Genomic DNA, 24,503 nt, shown 5'->3' with positions numbered 1-24,503 from the left:
TGTCATTTTGAACCTCATTAAAGAGTCACTTAAACCAGTAACACTAGAGCACAAGGTGGGCATGCAATCGCTCCTGTTCTCCTTTTCTTGCTGTTTCTCTCTGTGTGTCTGTCTCTCACAACCCGGCTCTGAATGGAAGTCAGTTTTGGCAAAGTTAAGTTTCCTAACTGTTCATTGCTCTTTGAAAGTAAAGAAACAAGCCCCCATGAAAAAGCTTTCATCATGCAAACTTACTGTGTGCATTTGTGGAAGCTGGAGAAAGCTAAATATCCCTTCTTTTAAGTGCTAACATAAACCTAGCTAGACTAAACACAACTATGTGTTAAATTGTATTGAACAGAAAGTTTGTTTGTTTTTTTTTTTTTTTTTTTTTTTTTGTTTTACATAATGGGAGTTCAACTAATCTGAACTATGCATAAACCTGTAATTGATGTACTAACTGCTGCAATTAACTGGAATCTCACTAGTATTAAGCTATAGTAAGCTACTGTCACATTGAAGAGACAAAGATGTGAGAAAAAAAAGAGTAATGGCACTAAGCATCTTTCCAACCACTTTCCCCTGACATCTGTCAATCTGTTTGTTTAACTGGATTTTAAATCTAAGTTTACAGCATCTTCAGGTTAAAGTATTGAGTCACCACTGGCAAAGTCAAATAACTTGATGGTTTAGAAGAAATAAAAGGTATAGCTTGAGCTGTGAATCATTTTCAAGCCCACATTCAACCAATCAATAGTGGGGGAAAAAAATGTGGTGGACGCTAATGTTTATGGGAGTGTTAATATTGACTAGGACAGAGAAAACAATTGCTGCCCAGCTCAGTAAACATTATATAAATGCCTTTGACTGTTGCAGTGAAATTATGTGATCAACTTTCAAAACACATCGATCCTCAATCTTCACAGCAGTCAACAAAGTGACAAAGTTTAGTTAGTTTAGTTGTTTTATGAATCAGAGTGAAGTGAATCACTGCAGTTGTTTTATTTGGCACATTGGCATTCTCTACATAAAGGTGTTACCTACTGGTTTTGCCTTCACACACACTGAATGTCTGTATAGCTTATCCATAACAGAAAAATGCTTTATAATGAAAAGAAACTGGCTACTAAGTTTAAACCAAATCAATGATAAGATCAGTGGCAAAGGTGCATGCCATGTACGTATTTCACTTTCCATTAAAAGAGAGCCCCAAATCTACTTATGACACTGTAAAACTTTGTACAAACGTTTAGTAAAAGGCTTCGGAGAGGTCTCGGGACAACTTTCTATCAGTGTATGTACAGTCATTTCAGAGTCCTAGAATCTTCACTGACCTAGTGGGTAATACTCCTATCTACTGCTATTGAACGCTATTTATATGTGTAAGACTGCAATGCTGGAATTATGTGTATAATGCTGTCTGTGTGTATGTGCTATACAGATGTGTGTTTGTTTCTGCAGGTAAACATCAGTGCGGTAATGACATGGATATGATGTAAAGCAATGTCAAAAGTCACGGGAAAATAAGAATCACTAAGTGTCAGAAAAAAACGGGATTTGGCATCTTGGTTGAAGGTTTACGATGGGGAAGTGTCTCTCCCACTTCTAACATCAACTTTATTCCACTCACAGACGGAGAAAGACCACTTAAATATTTTTCTGAAAAAAATAGAGGGTTCCTTGAGAAGCCTGCTCTTATGCCCGATTAAGCGAAAGCAATCCACCCTAAACCCCCTCACCCCACCCTACCTTGCAGCTTAGGGCAGACTCAGGCCACGCTAGGTGTAAATGACCTCCAGCACAGACGGAGGTGCTATAAAGTGATGAGTGCCACTAAGCTGACCAGCAATGGAGCCAGAAGTGGATTTGTTTTCTGCAGGTGTGGTGCAGCATTCGTTTCACTTCGGGAAGGTGCAGCCGTTTCATGGCTGGTGTCATCTAAAAGATAGAAAAAGAAAAAGAAAAAAATCATAAACAAGGTGGATTTATGGCACAGGCTGCTTTTTTGCAATAATGAGTCACTGACAAACTATGACATTTAGGCAATTCTTACATTTATAATTATCTAAAAAAAAAAAAAAAAAACAAACAAACAAAAAAACACTGATGTCCTTTTTACGAAAAATTTATTTACTACATGAAAGTTTTAAGTTCCTGTCACGCAGTCTGAGTTGCCATTTGAACTTAAGTTGCTATATAATGTTTCTATGCTCACTGTCAGAAACATTTTGGATTAATCTCCCAGGTGGGCTGCTGTTTGTGTGCGTGTGTGTGAATGACAGTAGCATCAGTATCTCTGTGCAGCCATGTGCCTGCTGCACCATGGGAAAGTAGCTAAACCATGCACAGCAGAGGACAGATAGAACAGAGGATCGGACAGTTACATAACTATACAAGAGTGTGTGTATGTATGTGTGTGTTTGTGTGGTAGGGAGTGAAGAGACAGGCCAGCAGCAGATGAAGGATGGATGTTTTAATTCTCCTCCTTTTGAGAGCACAAAAGAGGGAATGAGCCAAACGCAGCTTGTTACTGTAGATTAGAGGCAACCATTAAGGATGCAGACAGGATAGGAGGGCTGGCAAACAAGCACAGAGGAAATCAGGCAGGTGGGCATTAAATATACGAGCATATGGATTTGATCTGTGTGCCCCATTTAGGTGTACGCTTATATGTTATATTTACTAGGCTGGATACACTGTAAAAACTGAAGCTATGTGAACTTTTAATAATAATTGCTTCAAATTGTCAGACCTTAAATACAAAAGTTATTATTTAAGGAAAATACCTGCTTTTGTATCAATAAATCTCTTGCTCCAATGAAACAGAAGACCTGATCATTTAGATTTTTTTTTATCCATAATTCATAGCAATAAGGAAAGTTTTGTTAGGTTGTGTTTCATAGTTGGAAAAGTAAGAAAAAACTGTCTCAACCCACCATTCATTCTTTTTAAGCTACAAATGTTCCTTTCAAATGAAACCCTTTATTTCTCTAAGAGAAAATAAATACATGATGGGGACTTTTATCTGTCACTTGCATTTAAAACATAGGATAATTGCTAGTTTAGTTCACACACTATCTGCAAATTATTTAGTCATGATAAAACCTTAAAGTTAAAATTGTCAATGACGATACAATTTTACAATAGAAAATATATTTTTCAGTTGCTCTTTAACCCTTTAACTGCCTAAATTTGATAAAAAAAAAAAAAAAAAAGGAAATAAACCTGTATGAGCTAATTATACCACATGGTTTTTTGGTATGGGATACCCAAAGTAAGTGTATTTTATTCTGTTACATATATGTAACACAATACTTTAAATGGCATCACAATATTTTGTTAAAAAAAAAAAAAAAAAAAAACGCACCCTCTGATGGAATCAGTGGCATGCACATGCATCCCGTTAATCTTAGATTTAAACCAGGAACTTACATTCATAATAAATTGGAGTAGAATTGCAATTATTTAAACCTATTGCAAAATATCAGAAGAATACATTTTGATTTTTATGTGAAAAAAGAGAAACACAATGCTTTATGTTATCAGTGTAAACTTGAGATATTAAGTTAAACTTTTTTATTAAATGTTTTGCTGTTTGTTAAAATTTGAATTTGCCCAACTTTTCTTTTTATTAGTTTACTTTCTTATATATTCTGACACATGGGAGTTTTTCTGTTGTTTTAGACCTTGATGCGAGCTGGTGCTAAAATAAGACAACAGCATGTGGCTGATGTGCAGTGTTTCACTCTAATAACTGGGTTAGACTGAAAATAAAGACACAATTTGTTCATTCTGAAAATAAAAATAGTGACTGCTGAGCCACAAAGCTAAACAGTTAGTCAAGGAAGTTTAAGTATATTTTATAGCAATTCAGGATGTTTTTTAGTTTTTATTTTATTTTGACACAGACTGTATTTATTACAGAATTTAAGTGACTGCTTCAGTGTATAAAGAAAATGATCACTCTAGTAAAATTAAAGGTTACATGTCTGTATGGAGCACAACAGATTGCAAATGACATTGTGCTGTCTTAATCCATATGCAGATGGAAACAGTGCACGTCAACACAATATACAGCCCACAGTATAATTATATAAACAGCTATTTTTAACATGTAAGCAGCAACAGTGACATAACACCACTTTGGCAATCTGGAAAACAAATCTGTCTTAGAGGAAGCATCAAGCAGTGATGTGGAAGGACGGGCAGCGCAGAACAAGAGACAAATACATGGAAGTCATACTGAAAAAGAACAAAGAAGCAGGAAGCCATACTAACCTCGTGGTTCTAATGTATTGTCTACTTTGTCGTTTACATCAAAAACACGGTCATGTACACCTATAGTTTTCACACAGCTGTCTATAACAGAAAATAGGAAAATGAGAAATCATTAGAGGTGTGTGCCAGATAGGTTAGTTACATTTACAACCCCACCACCCCCAAATCCCTGACTGACATCACAAGCAACAAAGCTCATGGCAACATTCAGATGATTTCGACTGATGTGATCATATAGCATCCTCTTCATGTTTTGAAAAAACATTTTCTTAGCAAGTAAAGCAGGCCTGTGATAAATGAAATGAGCATGTTGGACAGTGAGCTAAAGGTAGATCTGGGTAGTGAGGTAACCACACAGTTAGTCTTAAATTGTTTTGATTTTCAGTCCAAATGTGTACTTTAACAAGCCTTAAAGTGTACTTTAGTAAAACCCCATGTTGTATGCAAACACTTACTTGATGGTCGGACGAAAACTTTGAGCTTCAGGCATGTTTTCCTCCCGTTCTCAGCAATCGTGGAGGCTGAAAAGACACAACAGACACAGGTAAAGATGCCGCTGACATACTGCATGTATTGTAAATGTACTGCATGTGCACTAAAAGAAGAATTTTTTTTTGGCTGTATTTTTCCTAAACTTGCTTTAATAAATTTCTTGTAAATAATTAATACATTTTTTTTTCTTGTAGACAACAGAAGTGAGATTTTATTTAAGATAAAAAAAATTGATTGGTAACTTGTTTGTGGATTTTGTGGGTTTAGCCCTATTGTTACAAATTATATACAGATGTGCAAAGGAAATTTTTAGAAAAAAACACACTCTAATTGCAATATTTTAAATGTTACACCTGACAGCAGCTCAAGAGGGATCAAGATATTTTCATGGTTTTGACTTTTAAATTGCTCAAAATCAGGAGAAAGAGCATCACATGAATAGTGTGTGTGCATATATTTCTGTATTTTCCTTCATAAAAACCTCAACACTCTAGAAATGAACAAACTTTTATGCACGGGGGATATGTATACTACATGAGTGGATGGTTTGTGGTTGCTGTCAGGAAATGGATCTCTTCCCATCAAGCCCATGGAGTGTGAATCTCTGAGCTTTAGTTGCCATAAAGGTTGTATCCAATCGACTAAAAATAACTCAAGTAGTGTATGTGTGCGTGAGTGTGTGTCTGTGAGGGGTTGACCACTAATGGTGGTGTGGTGAGGCACCAGGTGCTGTCTCATACAGACAAGGATAAGGGTCAAACATGCATCAGTTGGAGCATGGTTGGTGAATGTTGCTGAAGGACATACGGGTGTTTCAAAATATTTGTTGCTGTCTTGGGTCAGGACCTCATATCAAATTGAGAAAAACCTTTACCTTTATTGTGACACATTAAAGGTATTTATTGGTTTCTGGTTCTAGTATCCTCCTCAGTGGAGCCGAACTATTTTGTCAACTACTGTAAGCTAACTTCTTTGGTTCAATCTGATGTAATGGGGCCAAACATTTCCAAAGGCTATCATTGAAGTACCTCCTAAATATTCTCTTATAAACCTTTACCTTTCCCCATGCCAGCCAAAAAAAAATCATCTCTTTTTATTTGTCAGTGTGGCTAAATCCATTAATCAAAGCTGAAATGGCCTCCTCTTTTTGTATTTACAGCATATCCAACACACAAGCTCGTGATAAAAAAAAAACAAAAAATAAAAAAAGAACTCAAATGTCTATCTGGAGCTATACACGAGGCATGGGCAGTGTGTTTACATTTACTTATCAATTCAACAACCAATGATTACTGATACAGTTGCACGTGTCTGTGCAAGTACAGCAGACCCTGCTTTTCACATGCAACTGTAAGTGAATGAAATCACAAAAAATTAAACACAAACTGATTATTTCCGAATTATTTTATTTTATCTAAACAGTTGAGAGCATGCAGAAGCCAAGGAAACTATCCAAAGGCATCAGATGAGGGATATGCCGCTGTAGTGTGTCCTTCTGGCTGACCCAATTCATCATGAGTCTGATGTCGAGCTCTAAATAAGCAATTGGGTGGCGATTGGATTTAAATGTTTACTCTAAACTCCACCAGGACACCTTCAGTGTGACACTTGTTGTGTGCAACACTTAACATACTTGTTTTGCCCCACAATTGGAATGAAAAACATATTTGTAAAAAAGCCATTATAAATCATTATTAGTTTTCTTATCACTTCAGAGTTTAACAATTAGTTTTAGAGACAGTTTGAAAAGATAGATGCTATGTTTCAAAGAAAAATATTTTCCAATATCCTCGTCAGCAAGAATAAACCCTTCATCTATTGATATCCAGCTTATCAAAATGTACACTGCATTCTCTTCTGCTTCCTGTATAGCTCACCGAACTTTCAGTGTCCCTTTCTCTTCACGATCTCACTGCTATCATTATAATTTTCTCACTACATCAGCTGTTATCCGTTTCTTCATGACGTGTTGCAGCACAAGAGAGGTCACTCAGGATCAGTTACTGTTTGTCACAGCTCAGTTTGTGTTCAGCAGATGCAGGAGGCTGGGGTAACGGACGGAGAAGAGAGAAAGAGGGCCTTATTATTTCGCCATGGAGGCAGCCGATGACACGCTAATGAACCTTGGCCACCGTTGCTCACCCACTCAGTCACATATACACACCAGAGCCCACACAATTTATGTCCCTCCAGTTATTGTCGCACTTCTTTACTCTTCTATTTTCATTGTGTGCACATGCAGTGCCAAACACACACACACACACACACACCATCTCCACATTATTTATCTTCATCATCATTGTGGGCTTAGTTGACTCACAGCCATCGACAAGAGCCACTTAGCAAAGACAGCTGATCATGAGAGAAGCATGGCCCTGATGACAATGGGCAAAGAGCATGTGGGAGTCCCTTCCATGCTGCAGTCTGTGAAGCTATTATGTTTATAGATTTGGTCATGATACTCTTTTGCCTCCTACATGAGAAAAAATGGGCTTAAGAGTACAACTTGATTTTACCAATTATGTATTGCATAAGTACTGAAGTTTTAAGATTTTAAACATTTTCTTGAATAGTTTCAGCAAGCATAACGCTACCAACCATTTAGCTGTAAATACAATATAAGATTATTTTATTATTTACTAATGCTAAAAAAAATAAAAATCAAGTGTGTTCCAATCTTGAAAGAAATGCTGATTACTCAGTCACTGTATGTCCACACTGGTGACTGTTTATCTTAGATTAACAAGCTGCTGAAGGCCAGCTTAGTGTTCTTGTAGGCGGCGACATCAACACCTGTTATTCTGGTTACCTTCAACTCCACAACCTAACCATCAATCCATTCACCCCAAGCAAGTGGCTGCTTTGAAGGACAGTGGCTCTGGAAAGATGTCCCAAGATGTAGAGTGGTTGGGTGATGAGAGGAGGCTCAGGTTACTCTTGTCCTCTGGTTGGTAATGGCTGGTTCCTTTGGTGGACTGTATTATGCATCAGCATTAAGGCAAATGGAATGAAGCAGAATCCAATTATGGAAGAACAAACAGGTGGGCTCAGTGCAGCTTAGGTCCAAATTGTTTCAATCACACCTCAAGCCAAGCTTGATGTTACATTATCAGGAAAACATGTTTCCTCTGCCTTTAAATGGAAGATTCACATAGCAGACTTAAAGAGATAAAACCAAAATATCCGATTTCATGTTGGGTAGACGCATTAAATTGTATCAGGGAACGATACAAAGCTCTTACATGTAATTTTGGAAACATAACCCCCAGATTTCACTAGATGTGATTGTGTCATGGTCTGGATCCCAGAGCCATCACTCTGCTATGCTAAAAATACATGGCTGGTCTATTTTTGACAGATATCATTTCAGTTAGCACCAGGCAGAGGAATCAGACAGGAAGTCAGACACATGAACACCACTAGCAACGAACTCCACATATACTTTTATTGAATACTGTGATGATGATATGAGTTTTGAACACATTTCCGATATTTTGATATACATACAGTATATGATTACAGCGTTTGATTCAAGGCTAGGCTAAGCTCCAGTGCTGCTAGTTTTAGCTACAAAACGAGTGGTCATGACCGTAATGCAAACGTGACTGAACAAGTGAAGAGAACGCAGATGAAATAGTTGATAAGAGAGCAAAGAATAACTCAATGGTACGCAAGAGGTTTGGCTAAGGGTCGCCAACTTAGCAACTTTGTCCTGTTCGTTTTCACTTCCCTCTAGCGATTTTTTAAGCGATTTTTGGGGACTGTAACGTAGTTTTACTTTTCTCAATGAGGATCCAGTGTTACGCAGACTTGCCCTCACCTCACGCAGCAGCTGCTGCATCAGAGCAGGAGATCAGCTCTGTTTCATGACCAGGCTGGAAATGAAATGTACAAAGCTGCTGCTGGCTGTGTGGACAAAAATATTTAAAAAGTTATAAAGTGTTGACATGTTCCAGACTAATTAAAATTATAATTAAAATATAATTTTAAATTAAAATATAATTAAAACAAAATTACACCTAATAAAATTAAACTAAAAAACAAAGAAAATATTGACTGAAGAATTTAGTTTTATTGTGTTTTGGATATCAGGCAACAGTGCATCTGAAACATTTCCACTCAGAATATCCTGACTCCGAAAATGAAGCAACAGCTGTTGCTCACTCCTTTTTTCTGTTTATTGTCGCAATTCTGAGTACTTTTATTTTTAAGCCTAGTTGAAGCACTGTTAAAAAGATATTAATATTGAGAAAGGTAAAAGTTTTATTTGACCTTTGATGGTGATTTCAAATTTCTTTGTTTGAAGGTTAATTTAGCCTTGCTAAACAGAAATGAAAGATGAACATTAATTTATAGTACAGTTTTTATTTCTAAAATGTTACACTGGAGGAGTTTCATAGACTTGGCAAAATAATTTTTAGTTTTACAGGCATCTGTTGTGGGCATTTTTGGCAGTTTTTCTGAAGCTTTTATATTGTTTAAATCGGAACTATATCGTATCGACCGAAATTAAGAAATATATTGTGATAAAAGTTTTGGCCATATCGTCCAGCCCTAGCTGCCACGCATGAAAACTAGGACTGTCTGAGTCATTCTACATATAAGTACAACGAAAGTCAAAAGTCCTCCTCAATTATAATTTTGACTAACAACTTTTCATTTGTGAAATGAGTGACTGATGATTAACATGTGAACATGAAGAACAAAACATGTAAAAAGAGCAACTTTGTCAGGAATTCAGCTGTATCACAGCACAATATATGAGAGCTGTAATTGTAGGAGAGAAGTAAAAAGATTGAAATTGCTGACACTGTTTAAATATGGGTATATACTTAGTGTTCTGTAGTACTATAAACCTTGTTATGTCATTCTGCCCTATAAGATTGGGGTTCAGTTTCTTTATTTATTTATTTTTTTGTGGCCTCACTCCCAAGCCACAACAATAAGTGTCTGAGCTTTGAGATCCCACAGATATGCGATTCTACCTGACTAAATGTGTAATTGTACAGTCAAGCAGACAGTACAGTTGCTGAAATGCACTCTATTTGACATGACGCCTTATGAGGGAAGGAAAACACAAGCGCTGCATCCAGATGCCAACGCATCTGCATATGGCAAGTCCATGGTTAAATATCCAGCTGTAACACTGCAGTTTTATTGCTTATCAAACACTGAATCTGGAATTGTCTACAGTCCTCTCATAGTCATTAAACCATCACTTAAAATCTGTAAATTTCCCCATGTCAACACAACCTCAAGGCTCAGAGCAACATGATAGACTATCAAGCAATAAATCATAAATGACATGAAGTTTCCTACAAAATGTTTCAAGTTACCCTCTTTCGAAAGGTATGTTGACGGTTTTCTTGTTTGTGACTTCCAGCTCAACCAAATCTAAGTATCCTTGTCTGATCTATCCACATATCTAGCTTTGTGGTGACAAACAGTAATTTTATACCACACTAATTTATTACCAAGCACTCCTTTAATTTTAGTTTCAAAGGCTTGCACAGACTTGCATGCTGTCATGCAAACATGTAACATTAATAGCATCCTGTTAGCGTGCCTCTACTCTGCATCAGGTCTCCAGCTGGCTTTAATAATGGGGCTGTAATCTTTATATCCCTTCTTATTTGGTAGATGGGACGGGTTTAACTGAATGCCAAGCAATGCTGAATCCAGCACTGTGCATTTCTAGCTAGCCAATTCTGCCAGCTCACTGAAAAGCAGCCCGCTGGCCGTGTCTTTCATTCTTGAGGATTACTCATGTGGATTATGCCGTACACAACTCGTTAGAGTTTAGGTCCAGGAGTCTGAATAAACATGGAACAGTTTCCAAGAGAAGGACAAACAAAAATAAATTTTCACACAGCATTACTTTCCAGGAACCTTTAAGCCATCTAGATGTGGCCACCATTTGCCATACACAGAAATCCCCACTGAGAAAAAGGTTGAAGTACAGACCCTTGAGGAAAGAAATACAAAAACTTCTTAAATGATTTGTAAGCAACATCATCTGCTCCACTGTTCAGTATAATCTTTTCCATGGCGACAACAGCACACACATGCTTTTTATATTACATATGAGCAAAATGATTGAACCAAAATTGTGTTTGTGTGCGTCTGTGCAAAAGAAGATGGAAGAGACCATCAACTGAAGAGGCCCATTAACCATATGTTTCTACAGTGAACACACAATAGCTGGGAATGCTGGCGCTGAAAGAAAGCAGTAAAATATGTGGACTCAGATTCAGGCATCGAACATAAACTCTTCCCTCCTGGTGATAGCTGGCCTTTTGCTTTTTCCCTAGTTTCTATCAATCTCTTACAAAAGACAAAAGTTCTTTATGCCACTTGCATTGGGGTGACAAGGTCACAAGCAATGAGGAAGAGTGACAGAAAGACTGATCTGGGAAGGGGAAGTTAGTTACAATTATAATGCCTAATTATACGATTGCACTACTTTCCTCGCTCTATTGAATATGAGCGCAGTAGTATGGGGATACAATTATTTCCATTCGCTATTATGTTAAAGTGGAACCAGCATCATAATGTTCTCGAAAAACCCCATAATGGTGCTCCAGCAAATTACTCTGTCTTCTTAAAGATGAAAGGCGGGTGACTGAAAGTCTGAAAACTCTTAAAGTCATCAACTCACTCTTGTCTTTGTTCTCAAATGACAATAAACTAGCTGATTTATTAATCTGTGTGGGAGGTTTGGCTTTTTCCAGGCAGTAACAAAATGATACTCATTGTACATAATGCTTTATTCTTGCACTGTGTGTTACGAATGGAATCATGGCATAATTGTTGCACCCTACTTAGCAACTCATGAAAGAGTGTGCTGCATTGGAGGAGAAGTGGAAAAGGAACCAGCAAACTAACATCATTACTAAAAAGCAAAGATCTACTATGCAAGGGTTTTTATTCAAATGAAAGGTTTATTTTTTGTACGAATCATTCTATAATATTATTAATTAGAATTACGTTTTCACCAAAAAGGCAAAAGCTTTAACTCTGACAGAGTTCTGACTATTACAAATGAGATATCCTAAACAGAATAAAACCATCCTCACTTGGTAAAACTTTTGCTCATCATTGTATGTGGTTTAAAAGCCAAGGATATAATGTCCTTGTCTTTGTGAAATTGAATAATAATCAGCTCCTGAAGGTGACTGTTAGATGCATAAATCTAACCCAACAGGCTACGAGCTACCCTGTGCCCCTTTGAATCACAGACTTCGCCTGCTTCACAGCCTCTCTGTTTTTTGGCAGGCAAAGTGATGACTATTTTATTGGCAGCCAAACTCAGATAACTTGATTAGAAACTTTTCTCTCTCACCTGCTTTTATCAGGGCTGTCAACAAGTGTGTGATGACTTGGCATATGGTCTATTGTTAACCAAGATTGGCTTAGCTGGTTAACTGTTTTTATTTTATTTTCTATTAAGGAAACCTTTTGGAATTTTAATGAGGACGACATGGCTGGATTTCACAGGTTATTTCTGTATAGTTTAGTCAACTTGATTGGCTTCAATTTTCTGAATGCAAATATGTCACAAATGCCTAACAAACTTGTTACGACACAGTGAGCAGCCAGAATCTGACATCGATCTGACATCAGCTTGTTTTCGTTGCTGGCTTGACTGTACTGAGACATCCCAATACAGAACAGCTTTGTACTGGGATGCCCGTTGGACCGACCAGTTGAGGTGTTAGGAAAGAGGCGGATGATGGCTAACCCTAACTCTTTTAACCAAGTTGAAGAATAGTCCCCCACCAAACTTTGTTTTTTGAGATAACAAGATAAATTATCCTTTTATCACAAGAAAATGGTGTTAAACTTGTGAGCCTGGCTGCTCTCGGCTTTCATAACTTAGACTAATTTTCACCTTCATCAAAATATAGTGGGCCCTCATGCTTTATGTAGAAGGATCTGCATTTATAAATTTTTCCTGCACAAAAACTCAGGCATCTATTTGGACAGTGCATCTCTGTGCATCTTGCATGTGTTTGAGACATGCAATATTAAAGCCAAAAAGACATGGCAGATAAATTTCTGGTGCAAAACACAGAACAGAAGAAGAGTTAGTACATGCAGTTTAAAAAAAAAAAAAAAAAAAAATCCATTACTCCAACTGACTGTTGAGAAAAGCACCAGCTTCTCCATAAATATAGTCAAATAATTTTCTTTTCTCTTTTTTTTTCTTTCTTTCTTTTTTTACTTTTAATGAGTCATTATGGTCACCGTTGTTAAATCCATGCCCTATAATATATGTGCTGGTGGTCACTGCGGAAATCATTCCTCTCTTAATAAGATTTAAAGGCTTATAGAGCTCGATGCCCACTATGTGGCCGTTGATTGACAGCTGACATGCTGCTGATCATTTTCCTCCCTCTGGAGCTCAACCTATGTCAAACCAAAACCAAAGTACCATGTTTATTTCCAGAGTGTGAAAGGCAACACCCTACACTCATTATTCATGAGGTGTTCATAATCAGCTTCACGCTGGCGCTGATTTGCATGAATTGATGACGTCAAACCTTGTAATGCAGGGTCCAACATTAACGGTTGCCCGATTGCCCGGGGCACGTAAAAATAGCTGCCGGGCAAGTAGAACCTTCACACGCATGTCCGGCCGGGCAAGTACCCACTTCGATTTTTTTTCTGTTGTCTATTTTGTCTCCTATGTCTGTCACACGAGGGGCCAGTTGCCTTGAGCTGCTTTTTTTTTTTTTTATGTGCTGCTGATTTTGATTGGGTGTCTCTGTTGACGTGCCGACCTCAGACGGTTCAGTCACGTGGGGTTACCGAACATGGCAGAGAGCTCGAGAGGGAAATACAAAGCAGAAAAAAGAAAGAACTTTCCTGCCTTCGTGGAAGGACATTTATTCGTGGGTAGAATATGATGAAAAACTGACGGGTATGTTTTGCACGGTCTGTGAAGAGTTCCCAACCAAAGCCGACAGAAACGGATCTTTTTTCCGCGGAAACGACAGCTACAGAAGACAGAACTTGGAGAGCCATGCTAAATCCATTCCACACTTGTCTTGTGTTGAGGCAAAAAGACGCCGGACTGTTCCCGGACCGATGGACTGTTGTGTCCAAAAATTGTATGCGGAGAGCCACAACCAGATAAAAAAATGTCTTACCACTGCTTATCATGTCACTAAAACGGAGCAGCCATTCGCGTAGTACACATCTCTTCTAAAGAAAAAAGACTTTCTCCAACCTCCTGATGGTGGTGGAGTCTTGGTCCTGAAGTGTGGCTTCAGTGCAATGAAAAGAATAAAATCTGACTGGAGGAGCCAGCTATCTGTTAAAATGTTGGCCAAGTTTTTGGCTATTGAAGGCCCTTCAGTGCAAGATTTTAACTGATCAGGCATTAAACAGGTGGCTCACATGTTCAGACAGGGCACGGAGGGTGTAACGTATTACACTTACACATACTTCTTTCTGGTCCCTTATTCGGGAATTGTATTGTTATTTGTTAAAATGTTTTTCAATGCATGTCACTGTAATGACATATAAAATACTGTTTTCTGAAGGAAGAAGTGTTGTGTAGTGTTGTAGACAGTCAACAGGAAATGTATTTTAGTAGGATATAAGTCCTGAGCAAAAGTTTGCATGACACTGCCAGAAAGAAGACCTCTTAGGCAGGGCAAGTAAGAATTTTGATGGGGCAAGTAGACTTGAGAAGTACTTGCCCAACAGGGCAAGTAGGAAAAAACCTTAACGTCGGACCCTGTAATGTCCATCGCATTTTAATCGCATAACAATATTTGCCCCAAAAGCAAATTTTTTTTATGAATGGATTTTAGTGGATGACTGAATCAAACAATTTAATTGCATTTCAATTCCAAACTGTTGAAAAATAAATAGAAAATATACCTGGCCCAAAATGAACAGACGTAAGTTGAAGTGTCATTTTAAGTACTTTAACCAACAACTCCTGCTGTTCTCTGATTAAGAGTCTACAACGTGTTTCAGTACTTTTAACTTTTTAAATGTTTTCATTCACGCTCTTAAATAATGCACATTAATATCTGACGGTAAGCCAGGACGGGATCAGCCAGCATCAGCTTTGCGCATTATTTTCAGTCTGGTCATGGAGAAGAGGTGAACATCTCCTGCTCTGACTGCATGTATGTCTCAATTTAATCGTAGTAACAGGAATTCGTTTGCAGACAAACGTTCCACAATGTTTGGAATGCAAACTGCGATTAAATAATTTGTTTTTTTGTAATTACTTGATCACAATTAATGCATTAAAGTCTCACCCTTAAAAATGATGAATTGATGTATGAATTGATGAATGAAGTAAGAATTAGGGTGAGTGTATGACTTCCAGCCTGACTTTTTGTGCCAGTACGACCCTGGATCCAAATCACTATCACGTGAAGCTGAAGAATGAGAAACGTTGATAAGCACAACCTATTTAATTTAGATATTGTTTGCCTTTATTTTATATAGTTATATATAACTTTCAGTGTTAATGGTGTTTGCTAGCAACAGAGACATAAAATCTGCTAGTCATAAGACAGCCATGCACACATCTATAAAGACAGTCCAGGTTCAGATATCTATTGAGAGTGTCTTCTCTAAATGATGCTACTGTGCAGGTCTGGGGTCTCATTTATAACCGTTGCATAAGCACAAAACGAGGCCTGAATGTGGCGTACTCCACTCCCCATGTAAAAGTTGTGATTTATGAAAACAAACATTGGGGTAAATGTGCGCACCTGTACGTAAACTTTAACCCATGTGTATGGACTTTTTGGAGACAGGGAACATCCACAATGCAGGTGATGAGGTGGTGAATTGCAGTCAGACTGTATAATACTCCTCTCACACATTTAATTTTACTTCACACCAAATATCAGTTATAGGTCCACATCAGTGTTATCTGTATTGCAGCTTGCAGTGAGTCATAACTATTCCATAAACATCTTTCAAATTAATAATATACATACATATACATATATATATATATATATATATATATATATATATATATATATATATATATATATATACAAAACAACTCAAATCTCAACCCCTGTAGCAGAGAAAAGGGTCAGTTTGTGTGGCAACTAACAGGTAAATTTATCATCATGATTGTAGCCCATACCACATATTAACACAATCATTTTGCCAAGGTGAGAACAGTCTCCCCCCTGGCTTATCCCTGCTCAGTATGAGGACTGCGACCCACAGCCCCATCCCCAACTTGGCATTACACGGGAGCAAGGATCTGTGAGGATGTAATGCAGTGTTTGAGATGAGAACAACGCAAATATTCAAGATCGTTTAATGTGTTCGATATGTCACACATAACTCTCACCATGTTAGACATCACAACTCTAATTTCTTTAAGTTCAGCTATGACAACAATGGCACTGAACTTTGTGTTTGGAGTAAAGCTTTGGTTTAGAACTCGACCATTTCCAGGTGTGCCACATGCATTGGATACACTTGTGCTGGGGACAGTCAAAGCTCGGCAACCACATCTACCTTGTCGAGTCGGGACTTCCTTGTCCTCCCGCCCCAAATGTGAAAGAGCTGAATGATACAGCACATCAGCCTGATGTTTACTTTGTGTAGCAGTTTACACAGCCATAACATAAAATATGTAACAGCTTTACCGACTTTATCTGCAGTCTCAGGTGGGATCTTGCCCTCTCCTTGAAGACACACTCTGACGGCAGAATGCGAGTAGGTATTCGGGGGTGTCGGGTTTTTTTGTCTAACTTAAAAAGAAGTTATAGACAGATCTTAATTACATCTGCAGAAAATGTCAGAAATGGAATAAGGAACAAGTTATTAGATTTTGGGTGTGATCCAGATCACCGTCTGGATCCAGGAATTTTTTAAAGGATTCTTTACTATGGGGAGATAGGAATTATTTGCTGTTTCAGCTTCTAACTCTATAATACCCACAATCATTGGCAATCAATCAATCAATAGAAAAGTTTTAAAGCGATCATCTAATGTGAAAATGCATTGAAAGAAAAGCTCAAGTAAGCTTTGGCTTGGTTTGCTCTTTCTGTTGATACAATACAGTAAAAACGGGCATATTTCAGGCATAGTCACGAATGATTAATCATGATTAATTTATTTGAAACATAGAAACATCTGTGCAGAATATGGACTGGAGACCCCTAGGTCACAATGGGAAACACCTCCCAAGGTGGTGGAGAATGAGAGGGCTAAGATCCTGTGGGACTTCCAGATACAGACCGACAAAATGGTGGTGGCCAACCAACCGATCATTGTGATCATGGATAAGTAGCAAAGGAAAGACGTAGTGATAGATGTAGTCATCCCCAACAATGGAAGTATCAGAAGAAAGGAACATGAGAAGCTGGGGAAATGCCAAGGACTCAAGGAAGAGCTGGAGAAAGCCTGGAAGGTGAAGGAAAACAGTAGTATCAGTGGTGACTGGAGCACTGGTAGTCGTTTCCCCCACACTGGAGAAGTGGCTTCAACAGATACCTGGAGAAACATCAGACATCTCCATCCAGAAGATTGCAGTCCTAGAAAAAGCTAAGATCCCAGGAGATGGGAGGGTGGGTGAGGGAAGAGTTTTTTTTATACAGCTTCTATGGCACTGACAGATGCGCTTAAATCTAAAAAGGAGATGGGATGAATACTCAAGACAAGTAATGATGTAATAACCAGGGGAGCCTATCCATCTATCAGCATTACAATAATGTGTACCATACACTGTGCTTATGTGCTTCTATATGTCTGTTTATATATACATCACGTACATGAGTGCATGTGCATTTTCTCAAGTATGCAGAGCTTTCTGTCACATTACTTCAGGTTGTCAGATCATTTCTGACTACTGATGACAGGGTGGGATTTTACATGTGAATGGATGAAAGGCCTGAGTTATGATAGTGTCCATATGTAGGTTCCCTCATGTACCACAAATGGAACAGCACTGACTCTTTATCATTATTAGCAACCCTCTCAAAATATAGGCTACATACAACATCCCCTGCCTCTATTTCATTTGTACATTAATGCCATTTTCCTGCTGCTGCTCCATCACTACTTTTTTTTTCCTCCCCTCGGAAGCAGCTTGAAGGAGGGTAGTGCATCACAGCATATATGATCAATCACATAACAGTTATAGACGGTGCTCTGAAGAATATATTTGAGCTTTATGTGCATGTAATGGAACAGTAAAGTGGAATAAAAGCATATAAAAAGTCTTGCAAATATAAGTTTCCTTCTTGATCTGGTTGGCTTGTATGAAAGCTTTGTCTTGTGCAACAAATACACTTTGCATATTGGCCTACATGTATCTGCTGAGTGACTGAAACCTCACTGAATGTTTTTCATTTTATCTAAGGTGGGTAGACTCCTCAACACCCTCTGGGTTTTGGAAAGTGCTCCTTTAATAGCAGCCATAGACAATCCTTATGACTCAAAGGCACTTTTGATTGTCAGAAATGGCTCCGGTCTGTGTAAGTAGGCAAGTTAGTCTACAAGAAAACAGCATGTTTTCAGCTGTCAGTCTGCCACGGCAGAATTACAGCAACAAGTTTCCTATTTTCCACAAATTGTATGTGCCTAAAAATGGCATAACTCTTCTCACTCATATCTAGCAGTGAGCTGCCATTGATATTGGATTTCTGCCCTTTGCAGATTAAAATCACTCAAATACAATCTTGTGGATTGTGTCCATATTAGAAAATTGTGCTCACATCAGCATTTTGTGAGATGGATTTCACTTAAACCAAGAATGTGAACTCTGACCCAAGCTCTCCCACTGTCCTTTCTTATCTCATCTGTCTCTCATAGAAACAGACAATTCAGAGCTGTCACTCACTGCTAATGCTGCCTTTTGCTGAACTGCTTGCATATGAGAGCATTAGATTACTCCCAACCCTGGATCTCTTGGATCTGTTCAATTTTAATTCTTTAATGTATTCTTCTGCTAATTTGTTGTCCCCTTTCCATAACAGTCAGTTTTTGTAATGATCTACTGAGAAAATATAGTTGCATGTTATCTACAAGAAATAAAGGCTCCTGTCCATATCTAGTTTTCCTATTGTCTTCAATTAACTGCCTAAGGCAGAGACAAGAGGCTGACGCAAACAAAAATAAAGAATTATGACCTTAATTTCTGTGATTCCCTCTGTCCTGCAAGCGTTGATTAAGCTGTTTTTGTTGTTGAAGCAGATGACAGCAGAACCTTGTCTCCTCTCTATAATTCTATCAGAGATGCAACAAATCAGCCCTCGACCCGCATCAAACTCGTAGGGCGAAAACACCATTAACAGGCATTTTCTCTGCAGAAATATGATTTGACATCTTAATTTTCATCTACAAACTAGAAAGCTAATCAATCATGTAACTATAGGGCAAATTTTTCATCCACCATTCCCTCCAGTCATTGGGCTTCAGAAAGTTAATAGAGATGAGGAAAAGATTAACATCCAGCTACTATGTGTCAGCACTGTTTTGAAATACAGGCTCTGGTGCTGTCTGTGTACAAATCTCCTTACCAGAAAAGGGGGTAAATTTTCTAAAACACAAATTAAAACTGGAGTCTGGCATTTGTAAATTAGATTGAACTTTATTTAACAGGCACAAGTCCAAAGAAATGATTGTCAGTGTCTCGGCTAACTAACTTAAATATAAATGTTTATTAAACCTACAGGAAACAGCATTCTACAATCAGTAGATTAATTAGTGACAGGTGAGGGTGTCAGGATTAGGTATAAGAGGACCTTCCACCAAAGCCAACTCTGAACAGAAATGTTGAAAAGCTCTTAGAAACACAGGCTAATTTCAGTGGACATGTGTTTAGTGGTCCATGTTATAGCTTTATACTTTAGACACTGTTAACAGTGTAGCTTCACACAGAGTGTGTGTGTTTAACAGTCCACATCTGTTTCCTATTAAAATGTATTAAAAGAGGAAGATTCAGACAAAAACTAATAGTAGACTCTTAACAGGCAACATGTCCTGCAAATTTATTTTTATTACAATTTAGACGTTTTTCCAAATTTTCTGGAAACAAGGTTTGTACTTAAACCATGATTATGCTAAATACTGTAAATCTTTGAGTGTGAATACACTTACTATCTTTGGTAAGATAAAAGTTAATGATAAACATGGAACAAGATCTTTAATTTGATACTTTATTATTTATTACCCACTGATGAACTTGATGAGATAATGAAGAAGACAATGAATAATTTTGAATGTGACATTGTTTATATTACTTTTTAATTTTTTTATTGGTTAGATTTTCACATAATTCTGGAAGACTGGTACATTGGCCAGTTCTCTGGTTTGATTGTTTCTTGGTAAAATAAAAGACAAAAAAAAAAAAAAATTCAGGTACATAAGCTCCGCCACAGTAAGCACTGCTTACCTCATTTTCATGTGTTCATGGATAATGACCTCTGGCTTGGGCCCCATTGGCATTGCTGTTGAGTGCAGGTGTGCAGTAAAGTTGGTTTTAGAGAGTAATGATGCATAGGATTTTCTTAGTTAGCTATTCTATACTACACCTTTACACAATATAGCAAATGGACTACAAGGTCAAAGTGTGACCACGGACTCTTTGTGCTGCTGTGTAGCAGAAACCTTTTTCTGTGTAGAAGCCAGGCATAGTCCACTGATATGGTTGATATAATTTTTAAAAGTTAAATCAGTGAAAGTTATTAAGCTACTAAATATTTTAAGAATTAAAGTGATCAGTCATCAATTGTGGTTTGAGATTAATAATTTAGAAATTTGGCCTGTGGTATTTTAACATTTTGTGCACAGAAAGAAATGATGAGATTAATGATCCCAATAGGAGCAAGAAATTCAGGTCATGCATCGGAGCACGCAATGCCATTTATTTACTCCCACCTGCACATCTACAGTAACTCTTCTTAAAAGACAAGTTTAAAGAGGCAGACTATGTGGAAGGTAACCAGCTATTTGCAGTATACAGTACTTTCATTGTAGGCTGGTAATGATTGGTTCACAGACTGCGTTAATGCAGTGTAGATTTAGAGTATGGTAAACTTTTGCTGTATTTAAAAAATCAGTTACAAAAACATATTCCAAAGACACCTTAAAAGAAGTAGCCTGGATCTACAGCTATAGTTTTAGTCAATGTTTCCTCACAGCTCAGCAAAATGTAGCTAAATCTTTACTGGTATCAGCACCCCTAATTAGACTGAACATCACCACAGGGCAGTGAGCAAATTGTTGTCATAATAGCAGACAAGTTAAATATCCACCATATTGTTTCATAGTTGGCTAAGCATCCATACCTGAGAAGCTGGAAAAGACACAACATCATTACTACTACTACTAGCACATCTATTATTATTATAAAGGAGCAACACGGTACTCCATATGATAACAAAAGCATTATCAGCCACTAACAAACTACTAGAACTACTCAGCTCAAAATGTTCCAGAAGTGGCTTCACAGTCTTACAGTAGCTGTTCGTCACATTCTTTGCTACCGTTAAACACGAAAACCATTACCAGGCTTATTGTTTCACTGCTCTTTTTTTCTGTTTGTTTTATATGTTAGCTATAGCTTAGATCGGGTTTAAATGGTTGTTAGCTACTTTATCTAAAAAGACTGGCAGATTTGCAAACTAATTCAAAGTGCTTTTTATTCCTCATGATGCCATCTAATAGCTTCCTGCGAGATAATATTGGTTATGATGTGTGAAAATGCCTAATAACTCTATGAGTATAAATTATTTTTAGTGCCAAATTTAAAGGTAAAATTATGCATCAAGCTTCTTTGCTTCATCCAGCATGGTTGGGATATAAAGTGTTTCGGACAAAAAGGTCACAAAATTTATTTCAGGAATGTAGTTTTTATGAATGTGTAAGAGTCAAAGAAACAACCAGCAAACAGTCAGGGTGACTTGGTGCTGCTGAATAAAAGAACATTGGATAAAACACAGAGCAGACAAGGTAAACACAAGTTTAGAAGTTTTCCTTAAAGCTTATCCTGGCATATCTGCTTCTGATGTGTAAATAAGATTTATGGAGATTTAATTTTTCTCGGTTATACTGACATTTAGTTTGTATTTTTAAAGGATTAATGACAAAAAATAAACAAGCCTGAGTCTGTTTTAATTTTTTTTTTCCCACCATCTTAACTAATCTTTTATTGTACCAGTATGGTAAGCCAAAATGCAATCTCAGAGATTACAAAGAATAATATTACAAAGTAATTATCTTACACTCTTATAAAAAAATCCCCTGTTTTAATTAGGTTTACACTGTTTTGCTATTTTTAAGCTGGAAAGTTGTATTCATGCCTGACTTGTTAAGATTAAAAGAGAAACGTAGTGAAGCGGAAGTTGACGCAACCTGAAAAATTCTATTATTTTTGCTAAATAAAAATTAAGATTGGCAGTGATGGATCAATTAAGAAGTCTTGTGATGTAGCTATATTCTTTTCTTCATTTAAATTTACATTTTGTCCACTAAAAGGATTGTTCGATCTATCAGCAGCCATCTGCCCTGCTTCATATGGAAAGTCGGGCTCGACACAATGGCAGAGGGATATCACATGTCAGAAGACTTCATGGTAGATGACTTTAATATCCGCTACAGTAGCCAGAGAGGCTATGCGCTAGAATCATTCAATAGCCAATGAAGCCGCAGGCCACTAAACCAATATGGCGTGCTATGGCAGAATAGATGTGTTCCATGGAAACCCTGTCGGTCGCAGTGTAATTTAATCCAGCCCTTAGGACAAGCATCTCTCAACAGAAATGGAAATAAAATGTAAGAGACCTGAGGGAGTGGATGAATTTTATAACCCTACACTAACCCCAATCTACGCTCACAAGTTACGACACTTTCATTTTTCCCTCATCTCATTTGGTTTGGCTGTCAATGCAGATTGGCTGTAAAAGCAAAGGAAAATCAGATTAGTTTTTAAACCAACAAACACCAGTTCGTTGGAAGGCATCTGGAAAAAAAAAAGACACAGGTTACTTGTTTTGTTTTGCTCTGTGTGCAAGCGAGAAAGAGTCGACACCTACTCACAACAGAAACACCAACAAACATTACTAAGGTGTGTTTGTTCGGTTTTTGTTGTTTTAACTCACATCTGTAACTATGAAATACAACAGTGTGCTGTGAGGGAGAGAAATATGTGAAATGAATAAAACTCAGAAGTCTTGGCTGGCTGTCAGGTTAACTGCTTTAGAAAAAGGTGCCAATTTAGAAAGCAGATCACAGTGACAGAGTGGAGCTCGTCTCAGCTGTGGTCCTGACTCTTTCAACAATGTCTCTGAGAAGAAAAAAAAAACACACACACACAAAAAAAATATTGAGCGGTTTGACAGGCACCTAGAGCTGCGTTAACACCTCAGACCAAATTTTGCAGACACAAAGATAAAAATAATGACAAAATGAACAAAAAAAAACTTTGAAGCTTCATCCTTCACCTCCTTCAGCTGCTAAAGGAATGAAGTACTAGACCGCATAATGAGCATGACTTCCTTATTTGCAAAAATCAGCGCATCCTTGTGACAAATGTGTTTTAGGCAAGCGGCAGCAAGTCCATCACCTGACAATGACTCCTCCCATGTGTGTGTGTGTGTGTGTAGTCTGTCTTGGAAGGACAGCTCTACTCAATTCCACTCTATTACCAAGCTTTGATAAAACCTAATTTCCCAGGGGCTTTAACTTCAGATGAACTCAGTTTGGCTCAGTTTGTCTGCCAAGAAGCAGACAACCTAACATCTAGCACGAGCTGAATAAAAGCATACCATAATACAGACAGAAGACACCATACTCTCTGAAAGATGTGGTATTGAGCAGCAAGGGAAGAGCGCTATAACTTTCAAACTGTCTCAATTTAACAACCGTCTGAATTCTATTTCCATTTTAGGGAAGAGGTTTCTGTGAGCGATGAGAGGAGTGTGGAGGCAAGAGCATGAAAGCATCTGCTAGGATAACTGTCAAACCACTCTTGTAGCTTGGTAGAGACTCACAGAACACAGAGGAATCACTCTGTCGGATTAATGTAGAAATATTTTGTCTGGAAAGGGCCATCTAGTTCTTCGCAGTGGCTCATCAACTGTATTCTAAGTAACTTCCTTTTTGTCTGATGATAAAATCATTTCAACTGATAGGAAAGGTCTGAAAAATAAATAAACAGAAGTTACTCACAGATGTAATAATATTCTCTGCCTGGTCTGAATTCAAAGCCCAGGGAGAAGGGAGTGAAGAGCTGGAACTTCTCTGAAAACTTGAGTGGTCCGTTCGGGGAGTGCGGTCTGTTGCACTCCCAGCGCTTAAAGCCCTTGGCGGTGTGGTCGCATGTGCTGTATCCATCGTAGTTGACCATGTAGAGGACATAACGCTCTGTCCGCTCCTCAGGCACTGAGACTTCATAATGAGGGCAGTAGACATCCAAGTAGTCATTAATGCACACGTCGATGTGGTAGTCCCCACGATGAAACCTGTTTGGAGAACAGAAGAGAGGAGATGCAGAAAAACATCAGCCAGTCATCTGAACAGACGTGTTAATGAATCAACACTGTTTTTTTTATGGAGAAAAGTTAATCTGAATTTAGATTCTACACAAAAAAAGCAGATCTCCTGCAACTTCTAAGTACTTTGTGGAAATTACAAGCATTTCTATTGGTTGGTTTATCCATAAATCTTTCCTTGCAACATATGTTTACTCACACATATGTACACATGCTTTTCAAATGATAACAAACTTGAGCATCAAGCGCTTAGAAAAT

At 37.8% G+C, this 24,503-nt stretch overlaps 1 protein-coding gene across 2 annotated transcripts in view; it reads right to left on the bottom strand.

Annotated features, from left to right (window-relative positions):
- Positions 1-378: 378 nt before the first annotated feature.
- efna5b (ephrin-A5b) overlaps positions 379-24,503 on the bottom strand; it is a 93,596-nt gene continuing 69,471 nt past the window's right edge. Inside the window, exons 2-5 of one of the 2 annotated variants that reach the window (XM_042000322.1) lie at positions 23,923-24,215; positions 4,713-4,778; positions 4,258-4,338; positions 379-1,917 (exon numbers count right to left, since the gene is read on the bottom strand). In XM_042000322.1, coding sequence (XP_041856256.1) covers positions 1,793-1,917; positions 4,258-4,338; positions 4,713-4,778; positions 23,923-24,215 — 565 coding nt within the window. In that variant the 3' untranslated portion in view covers positions 379-1,792. The remainder of the gene's footprint in view (positions 1,918-4,257; positions 4,339-4,712; positions 4,779-23,922; positions 24,216-24,503) is intronic. The other variant, XM_042000323.1, reaches the window with a different exon arrangement.

This window comes from Melanotaenia boesemani, chromosome 11, assembly GCF_017639745.1.
Source record: "Melanotaenia boesemani isolate fMelBoe1 chromosome 11, fMelBoe1.pri, whole genome shotgun sequence".
NCBI lineage: Eukaryota > Metazoa > Chordata > Actinopteri > Atheriniformes > Melanotaeniidae > Melanotaenia > Melanotaenia boesemani.
The sequence above is the reverse complement of the archived record's forward strand: the minus strand, read 5'-3'. Positions and strand labels throughout refer to the sequence as shown.